The sequence below is a fragment of the Hipposideros armiger genome, unplaced genomic scaffold (assembly GCF_001890085.2).
Source record: "Hipposideros armiger isolate ML-2016 unplaced genomic scaffold, ASM189008v1 scaffold_497, whole genome shotgun sequence".
NCBI lineage: Eukaryota > Metazoa > Chordata > Mammalia > Chiroptera > Hipposideridae > Hipposideros > Hipposideros armiger.
The window spans coordinates 826,519-836,829 of NW_017731847.1; the positions used below are offsets into that span (position 1 = coordinate 826,519).

Sequence of the window (10,311 nt, forward strand, 5' to 3'; positions counted from 1 at the left end):
TCAGAACTTACAATTTATAACAACAAACTTTCTTAATACGTATAATACTTCTCAAAGGGCGGGTAAGGAACATGAGATAGACAAAAAGGAAGGAGAGGAATTGGGGCACTGCGGATCTGGACATGGGCAACCAGAGTGGGGCCAACAGGTCGCTGGCGGTACCCAGGGAGGCGCCCAGGAGAAAGGGTTCATTTTTGGGACCTCTGGTGCAAGGATGAGGTCAGTTTTACTCATGGAAGGAAATTCTCAAGGTGTCCTTACAAGGAGCATTGGAACCGCCCACAGCATCTCCTGGGTTCTTAAGTCCACCTTGGGCTCTACCATGAGGCAACCACAGACTTCTCATAGCCGGTTGCTCTGAACAAGTGGGAAGGCCGCAGCTGCCCAACCAACCGGGCATGAACCAACAGTGACAGGTAAAGAGAGAGGGGCACGGAGAAGGGTCTCCTTCCCATCTGTCCTGGTGGGATTCATGTTTCTCAGAGGGTAGACGGAGAACAGAACTTGACGTTTACATTCCTTTCACATCAAATGGTTATTCCACAGAAAGCGCAGCAACACATGAACTCCTCCAAAGAAAACTAAGACAAAATGAGCCAGTGCATCTCTGCCTTCCTGTTGAAGAGCCTGAGAGAAAGAGAGGAAGAGAGGTTTTTTTTTTAAAAGGCAATAGAAATCCAAAGTTAGAAATTCAATATTAATATCCATTCAATCGACGCCACAAACAAGCTTTTGGGTCTGCTGAATGAACTGTATGAGCTGAAGGAGAAAATCTTGGTCTGTTCCATAATGCACATATCTTCCACGCTGCCTTGGGGAGTTTTCCTCCAGACGTGTTTTCCTGTCTTAACCATCAGCAAATGAGGGCCCTCTGGTTCACTCTTTCCAGGGCTGATAACCTCTTCCTCTGGCTTCCCAGAGCACTTTCGTAGTCTTCTCCAAGAAGCACAGAGGTTTGCAGAGGACGTGGATGGATGAAGAGGGGAGTGAATATGAGCAAAGCTGGAGGTGACAATAGAGCACAGCTGGTTTGTGGAGCTGTAAGTAAACGCGACTGTTGACTTACCTCAGGAGAAGGGGGGGTCAGACACAGATGGCTGTCCCTGTCCCTGCCCCTCCTCCTGCAGTCTAATCTCATCACAGCTACCTCAGTTGATTGTTGAAATGTGGCTGCCCTGCTCAGCGCTCTCCAATGGCTTAGCCTCTCTCGGAAGAAAAATCTTTAAATGATCTACCACCAACCCATCTCTCAGACCATATCTTTTCACTGCTTTCTCTTTTACTCAGCTTCAGCCATACTGGCCTCCTCGCACCTCTTCACCCATGCCTGCCTCCAGCTGCTCTCCCCACCCCCCCATGTCCGTGGCTCCCTCCCACACTGCCAAGGCTTGCTCAGAAGTCATCTTCTCAGGGAGCCTTTCCCTTAAAGCTTCTACTTAAAATTGTAAATCCTCCAACACTCCTCACCCCTTTCCTTGGCTCATCTTTCTCCAAAATATTTATCACTGTCTGATAAATATATACTATATACTTTATTTCTTCATTTGTTATTTGTCTCCCTTTTAGAATATAAACTCCATGAGATCAGGGAGTTTTGTCTCTCAGATCACAGTCACACCTCCAGTACTGAAACAGAGCCTGACACACAGTAGGCACTCAATAAATATTAGCTGAATAAATGAAGGCATGATAAATCAGTAGCAGCAGGTTTTGGAATTCAGACTTTGTCCTGTGAGTTACTGGGAATCACTAATGGATTTTTTTGCCTTTTAAAATTTATATCAGTTAGGAAAATTAAATGACTTTCCTGCCAACAAGGCAGACAAGAAAATATATACAGCACTGAGTCAGAGGCTCATATATTTAAATTCCAGTTTTGTCACTTAGTTGCTGAGTGACCTTAGGTAGGTTTATCGAATCCTCTTTGAACCTCAACTGTTTTTCCTGAAATGCTTATACCACTAACCGATAGGGTTACTGGGAGAATTACATGAGTGTTTTCAAACAGTGCCTGGAAGAGATTGTTCAATAAATGTTCGTTTCCTTCCCCTCTTTCTAACAAACGAAGAAATTCCCTGTGTGCTACAGTGTCAGTCAAGCTCCCAGAGAAAACAGATAGCACACTCAAATCAGGATAATTCGGGAGGGTTAAATAAAGAGACCATCTGCCAAAGGGGAAGAAAACACAGCGGGTGCTGCTGGGAACTGCAGAGTTATTGCCACTCCTAGGCTTATAGGAACAGGGAGGGGGCAGCTTCTAGAACTGAGAAGAAAACAGCCCTTCCTGTACAAAAAAATTTCAAAGACACATTTAAGATCCTAAAAGTGATAGGAAGACTATTTTTAAAACGCATTTTATGCCTAGGAAAATTACATGCCCCGGATTGAACAAAAGACCAGATCCTTGAATCAAAACCCTATAAAACTAAATAGCAAAATAGAAGTTGTTTTGAGCATCAAGGCCTATTTGAAAACACAGACTGCTTGCTTAAGTGGAAAGAACAAGAAAGCAAGATGTGTAACAGCTCAAGGGCAATCAATTCTGCAGACAGAAAAATAACTTGGTGAGCTCCTTACCAGGGAGTTCTAAGAGCAAGAATAAACGTTTCTTTAAATATTTCAAAGGCAGGAAGGGATCTGGAGAATCAATGTGACCACTTGATTAAGAAGAGTACAAAAGGTGAATAAATGATGACTCTTTATGAAGAAATGTACCATGCCAGATTTGAAATCCTGTTAAAGTTGCTTGATGTAAGCCTTGAAGCAGCAGAGTAAAACCTTCAACATTTAAGAGCCAAACTTAGGAGAAATTTTTTAAATTATTTTTAAAATGTGCTGTGGTCTATTTAAAAGTGTTCTAAAATGCAATTTTGTGGTACAGGACAAGGTATCTTTAAAAGTCTACGTCAAAGCCAGGTTGATAAAGTGCTGCAAGAAAAGACAGGGCAGGCATAAGGATGGACACATAGATCAATGCGATAGTATTGAGAGTCCAGAACTAAATCCTTTCATTTACAGTCAATTGATTTTTCCACCAGGTTGCCCAGACCATTCAACAGGGAAAGAAAAGTCTTTTCAACAACTGGATACCCACATGCAAAAGATTGAAAATGGGCTTTTAACTCTCACCATATACAAAAGTTAATTCCAAATGGATCAAAGACCTAAATTTAAGAGCTAAAACTACAAATCTCTTAGAAGAAAACATAGGTATAAATCTTCATGACTTTAAACTAGGCAATAGTTTCTTAGATATGACACCAAAAGCATTAGCAACAACAACAAAAATAGATAAATTTAACTTCACCAAAATTAAAACCTTTTGTGCTTCAAGGACTACCACCTAGAAAGTGAAAAGACAACCTACAGAGTGGGAGAAAATATTTGCAAATAATATACAGTAATACCTTGGTTTGCGAGCATAATTCGTTCCGGAAACAAACTACTTGTATTGCAAGACATCGCTCGTTTACTACGTTAAAATGTATTGGAAATGTTTGCTCGTCTTGCAGAACACTTGCAAACAAAGTTACTCACAATCCAAGGTTTCACTGTATATGATAAGGAACTTACATCTAGAATATATAAATAACTCCTAAACTCAACAATAAGAGACAAATAACCCAATTTTTTAAATGGATCTGAATAAACATTTCTCCAAAGAGATATGGGAGTGACCAATAAGCACATGAAAAGACGCGCACCATTAGCCAACAGGGAAATACAAATCAACACCACAAGGAGACACCACTTCAAACGCAGGAGGCTGGCTATAATAAAAAAGACAGTTAATAACAAATGTTGACAAGGATATGGAGAAACCGGAGCCCTTGTTTGTACACTGCTGGTGGCCACAATATAAGGTGGTGCAGCCACTTCGGAAAACAGCCTGGATGTTCCCCAGAAAGTTAAATGCCGAGTTCTCATATGATACAGCAATTCTATGCCTAGGAAAGTACCAAGGAACTGAAAGCATATGTCTACACAAAAACATGTGCACAAGTGTTCACAGCATCATTATTCATAATAGCCAAAGGGTGGAAACAACCCAAATGCCCATGAATGGAGAAATAAATAAAATGTGATCTGTACATTCAATGGAACATTATTCAGCAAAAAAAGGGAAGCATTGACAAGTGCTGCAACATGGATGAAACCTGAAAAAACATTATGCTACGTGAAAGAAGCCAGACACCAAAGGCCACATGTTGTATTATCCTACTTATATGAAATATCAGAATAAACAAATCCATAGAGACAGAAATTAGATTGGTGGGGTTGGGAAGAAATGGGAAATGACTTCTATTGGGTTCAGGGTTTCTTTCTGGGATGATGAAAATGTTCTAAAATTGATTCTGACGCTGGTTGTGCAACTCTGAATATACTAAAAACCATTAATTGTACACTTTAAATAGGTGAATTGTATGGTACATAAATTTTATTTCTCAATACAGTTTGTTTTTGAAGAAAAGAAAAAAGCTGGGGCCATTTAGAGTCGATTTATTCAGCAGGAAAGGTAAATTCCAGACTTATCAGTAAATCAGAACTTCAAAGGTAAAGGAAAGAAAGAAAAGGAGGCAAAATGGGAAAGGAGGTTACATAAAGCAGTGACCTCTTGATTGGGTTGAGGCAAACAGAAAATAGGAGGCTGTGATTTGTCCCCCTCTGGTCTTTTCAGAAAAAAAGACATATTACAAGGACCCATGAGTCCTCAGAGAATTAGCTGTTCAAGAAGCAGGAAAGTTGACCTAAAGACTGTCTGAGAATTCATAAAATACAGTCATCGGTGAAAACTTTCCTACAGAAAAAACTGAAGTATAGAAAAAAGATGACAAATAGCATGAGTATGTTTTAAGAAATGTTACATCATAAAGAAATGTTCAACTCTAAATACTGAAAAGGGCAAAGACAAAAACATTAACTTTTGGTTTAGGTAACATTTATTGATCATTTTCTGTGGGTCAGGCTCTGTTCTAAGTGATTTACATAGATTCTTTCATTGAATTTTCACAACAGGTAGGTACTGTTGTTATTTCTGTTGTAGATGAGACCCAGGGAAGTTAAGTAACGTGCCCAAGGCTGCACAGTAAATAGTGGTGAGCCAGGCTTTGGACCCAGTGTTGGGACTCTAAAACCAACACATTTAACCCCTTACACCTTAGCTGAACATTCAGTGAGCCATGAGTCCATGTATAAGTGTCTCTTCTATGCATGTTTAGCTTCTGTTGTATTAGTATTTGAACATGGCTGTCCATTGAGGCCAGAGGGTAGGGCTTTCAGGTGAGGTCTTCTCTGAAAAAGGCATTCCCACCTGGCTCTGGGCCTCAGGTTCTCTGGTCCAGGTATCAAAGAGAGCAGATGGCTAGAGGTGGCCCCTGGCATGAAAGGAGGTCAAACAGTAGACAGTACTGGAGTGGGGAGTGTGTACAGGAGCCAGTGGACATGGGTTCAAGTCCTAAACCTGCAGTTTACCAGGTGTGTGTCCTAGGAGAAGTTACTTGACTTCTCTAAGTCGTCAATTTCCTCATTCGAAAAGTGAGAATAGTTCTATCCCAGCTTCACTGGTGGTTGGAAGAATTAAACAAAACAATGTAAGCGAAGCCCTCCGCAGGGCTCCTGGCAAGCAGCAAGCCTTCGGTAAGTGCTACTATTACATAGCTTTTGTTTATCCTCCAAATGGAGTGAGGCTGGGAGCAAGGTCATTACTGACCTTATGAGCCCAGGGAGAAGGCAACACTATAATCGCAATGCTTATCTTGAGCTTCAATGTCTCTTCTGAACTCCAGACTGGTTTTTATAACTCCTACACAACTTCACAACTTCTCAGTCTGTACATCTAACAGTAACTTCAGACTTACGTGTCACAAACAGAACTCTGTCTTTTCTGCAGAGTCTGCTCTTCCCAGTTTTCTCGGTCTCAGTAAACGGCACTACTATCCATTCAGATGCTTGGGCCAAAACCACTGAAGTTAACACGTTCTTTTTCTCTCACTCCTCACATCCAGCCCATCAGCCAATTTTGCTGGCTCATTCTGAGTCTGACCGTTTCTTGCCATCCCTACTGCTACACACTGGTCCCAGCCTTGGGGGTCTCCTGTGCCCCACTGGCCCCTGTACACGGCCTGCTCTCTGCACCACAGCCAGTGTCCACTCTAAATGGAAATCAGCCCACGGCACCCTCCTGCTCTTCCTCTCCAGAAGCTTCCCTCATACTTAGTGTAAAACACCCACCACCGCCGCTAAGATGGAGGCCCACTCTTGGGCCTCACTCCACTCCGGCCATTCTGGCCCCCTTGCTATTCCTTAAGCCCGTTCCTGTCACAGGGCTTTGTACTCGCTGTTCCCTCTGCCTAAAGAACTTCCCCCGGGTATTCCCATGGCTCGCTCCCTCACTTCCAGTAGCTCTGCTCAGAGGCCACCTCCACAGAGAGACCTTCCCTGATTACCCTTCCAAACCACCCTCCATCGCTCAGTATCTTCCAATCCCGCTTTGAGTTGGCATCCTGTCTGACTAGGCTGTTTATCGGTTCTTCTGCTCTATTATCTGTCTCCCTCCTGGATTGTGAGTTCTATGAAAGTTGGCTCATCCTCGGTCCTGCTCTCCGCTCTAAGCTACCAAGGCCTGGAGCTGAGCCTGGCATATGGTAGGCTGTCACTAAGTATTTGTTTCAGTGAAATTGGTCTATCAAATGTTTTGATTGTCCGTATTTATTTCCTCTTTGTTTCTTTCTTGCTTTTAGTAGTGCTGTTGCTGGGAACTTCCATTCATGTTTTGTCTCGAGGAATGTGTTACTTGAGGGAAAGGCTGCATACTGTCCACATTCGGACCAGAACAGCAAGGAAGATGTGGCACTCCCTGAAGCCAGCATGGTGGCGGCGGCAGCGACGCACATGAAATCATCACAGGACAGGTAAATTGAAGGGCAGGAAGTTGGGTCGGAGCCCATGCCATCATTCTCTCCACTGCCCACTACCAACTACAGGCTGTCCTGGAGGAAAGCTAAGCTGGCTGTGGATTTCATCACTCTGAAGATTTCAAAACAGTAATCATCATTCTTTCCTTTTTTTCCCTTATCCTCTCTTATAATAATCAGGAGAAACTAAGAAACCAGCTGGAGTGAGCCTGAGATCAGACCTCAGTGCTGCCTCAGGAGGGTAACTACAATCTAAGGCAGAGGCTCGCCTCCTTGACCTAGAATTCAATTCACCTGGGGAGCTTTTAAAACGCCAGCTGCCCAGGCCACACCTTGTGCCAATTAAATAAAAATGTGTCAAGGTGGGGCCCGGGCATCTGTAATTCTTAAAATTCCACGGGTGATTCTAATATGCATCCTAGTTTAAGGGTGTGGAGCAAAATCTCTCACACTAATGTGCGCACAAATTACCTGGGGTGTGTGTAGAAAAAAACAGGTTGTGATTCCAGCGACGCAGGCTGGGATTTGCACATCTGACCAGCTGCCACGTGATGCTGAGGCTCCTAGTCCACGGGCCACAGTGTGAGCAGCAAGTGTGAGATCCAATACCGGCTCTTAGTCAGGCTCCCAATTTTCAGATCTAATGTTTGATAACCCCGACATTAGTAATCATGTGCCGTGCTCATTCCTGGGCATCCCAGCCACTCGGCAGCCGTTGTTCTATCTGCTCTTTCACCCTCTACCTACCCTCCAGGTTGCTAGAGAAACAGATCTCACCTCTTGAACCATCCTTTGATCAATGCTGTCCCCAATGTTCTTCAGCTGCATGGCCAACTTGTGGATTATTTCCTCCTGGTGACGGTTCTGGCCAATGCTATTATCCTTGGGCTGAGAAGGTGCACTGTGACCTGCATTCACAGAAAAGAGTTTAAAAGAGACCCTCCATTAACTCTGTGAAATTACTCACCACTGGTCACTGAAAACTGCCTTAGACAATGAGAAAATGAAAACCCATCATCATTAGGATTATCAAAAAACAAAGTTTTGCCCTGGAATAGTTCTGTCCAATAGAAATATAATCCACGTGACTCATTAATTTTAAATTTGCTAGTAGTAAAATCAGGTAAATTAATTTTAGTAATATGATTTTACTTAAGCCAATATAGCCAAAGTATAACATATATCAGTATAAAATCAAAAATGATATGTTTTGCATTCTTTTCATTATACCTAAGTCTTTGAAATCCAGTATTAATTTATACTTACAGCACATCTCAATTCAGATGCTAACTTTTCTTTGGAAAACTTTGATGTATATTTAGATTTCATGAGGTCATTTTAAAAAGTGGATTCATATATCCAACTTGTTCCAAACATACTCAAAAGTTTCCCAACAATTAAATCAAGTATCTGTCTTTAAACTTAATCAAAATAAAATAAAACTTAAAATTCAGCTCTTTTATTGCACTGGCCACATTTCAAGTGCTCAAAACCCAAATGTGATTAGTAATTATTACGTGGGACAGCGCTGGTGTAGATCTTTGCAGTTTGTGAAGCAGATTTTTCCATTTGTTCTTCCACGATCCTTGAATGAGTTCTTCCAAACCCTATTTGCTTCCAGCATCTAAATAGTGTTTTTAAGCAGCACTATGAGTAAACTGCCATGCTGGGTGCTGTGGGGGAACTTATAAAGAATAAAAAGACAAGGTTTCTGTCCTTAAGTTGATCCCAACACACTGGTTAGGGATAAAACAATTCCCAAGTGCTTTAGGAATACAGAGAAGAAGGAAATAAATTGGGGCTAACCTAGCTATAAGTATAGCTTTATAGATACAGCAAGTTTTGCATTGAACCTATTTTGTTCCAATAAAATTTGAGACTTTGATTTTTTAGGCTTTGCACCAAGAGAATGAACCCTGTCTTCAAAGAGGCTAGTAGGAGAGAGACACAAACTACAATTCAACATGTTATATAGTAAGAACAAGGTCTGCACAGAGGTCAGGGAAGATGTCCCAATGAAGATGATACCTGAGTTCAGTCCTAAAGGACAAAGGATAGATAAGAATTAGCCAGAGAAGAAGAGAGAGATGGGGGCTGGAGCTGGCTGGGAGGGCATGGCAAATAGAAGATCCCAGGCAGAAGGATCATGTGAGCAGAGACATGGGGTGACAGACAGGTTTTGTGCATAAACTCTAAGTATGCTATTGCTGAAAGGCAAGGAGTGATGGAAAACAAAGCTAATGGAGCAGGCAAGAGTAAAATCGTGAAGGCACAGTAAGAGGCTGGGACTTGATTCAGTAGAGCTGGGGATCCACTGAAGGGTTTTAAGCAGCAAATGACATGATCAGCTTTGCTTTCTATCTATTTCCCTCTGGGATCAGAATAGAAACTGGTAAGAGAGGCAGAGTATGTGAAAGTCCTGCGGAAGAATGAAAAGGAGTTGCCTAACAATAACTAGCATGCTTACCACATGCCAGACTATCATGCATTATTTTACTGACGACTCCCTCACAATGCCCCCCATGAAGACATTATTTCTCATATTACAGATGAGAGGGCTGTGGTTTAGAGAGCGCTTTTAAATCTTGGCTCTGCCTTGCCAATCCTATGGTGGGGGTGGGGATGGGGGGGTGCTTTAAAAACCCCCAATGCTCAAACCTCACTCTATTCCAACGAAATCAAGATCCTGGGAGTTGGACTAAGCATCAGTATTTTTTTTTAAGCTCGCAGGTGGTCCCCATGTGCAGCCAAGTTTGAAGACCAGTGGTTTAGAAAATGGCCGAGTAGCTTGCCTAGGAATTGAAAGCCAAGGAGGATGAGAGGCAGGATTTAAGTCCAGGTCTGCCTGGCTGCAAAGCCCATGCTCAGAACCTTAGCATACAGAGCCTGAACTGAAGCAGTGCTCACTGGGGTGGAAGGGTGAGAAAAAATTCTATAAATATTTATTAGGAAGCAGAATAGGCTGGAATTTGGTAATAGATTAGATGAGAACAGTGAGGGAAAGCGAACTCCTACTTTTCCAGCTCAGCAGACTGGAAGGGTGGTGGCGCCATCAGTCTATGGAGAGAATGGGGTTCAGGAGAGGACAGGTATGGAAGGCAGAGAGGTGGTAGAAAGAGAAAGAGGAAAACTTGAGTTCATTCATAAACTTAAGGTACCTGTAGGACATCTTAGCAGGTGTCTGGGTAATGTTTGAAGCTTGGGATATCACAACTTAATTAAGGTAAAGACTTAAAAATCACTGTTCATTCATTTATTCAGTAAAAGCACAGGGGAGTAGATGAGATCTTTCAGAGTTGGTATAGCTGATGACAGAACCTCTGGATAAGATTGATGGTTAACAAAGTAGGCAAAGGGACAAAGACCCACAAAAATGACTGAGAAAAAATAGTCAGAG

The 10,311-nt window shown here is 42.3% G+C and overlaps 1 protein-coding gene across 1 annotated transcript in view; it reads right to left on the bottom strand.

Moving 5' to 3' along the window:
* Positions 1-62: 62 nt before the first annotated feature.
* Positions 63-10,311, bottom strand: part of PXT1 (peroxisomal testis enriched protein 1) — a 36,717-nt gene continuing 26,468 nt past the window's right edge. Inside the window, exons 3-4 of the mRNA XM_019667445.1 lie at positions 7,692-7,822; positions 63-627 (exon numbers count right to left, since the gene is read on the bottom strand). Coding sequence (XP_019522990.1) covers positions 523-627; positions 7,692-7,822 — 236 coding nt within the window. The 3' untranslated portion in view covers positions 63-522. The remainder of the gene's footprint in view (positions 628-7,691; positions 7,823-10,311) is intronic.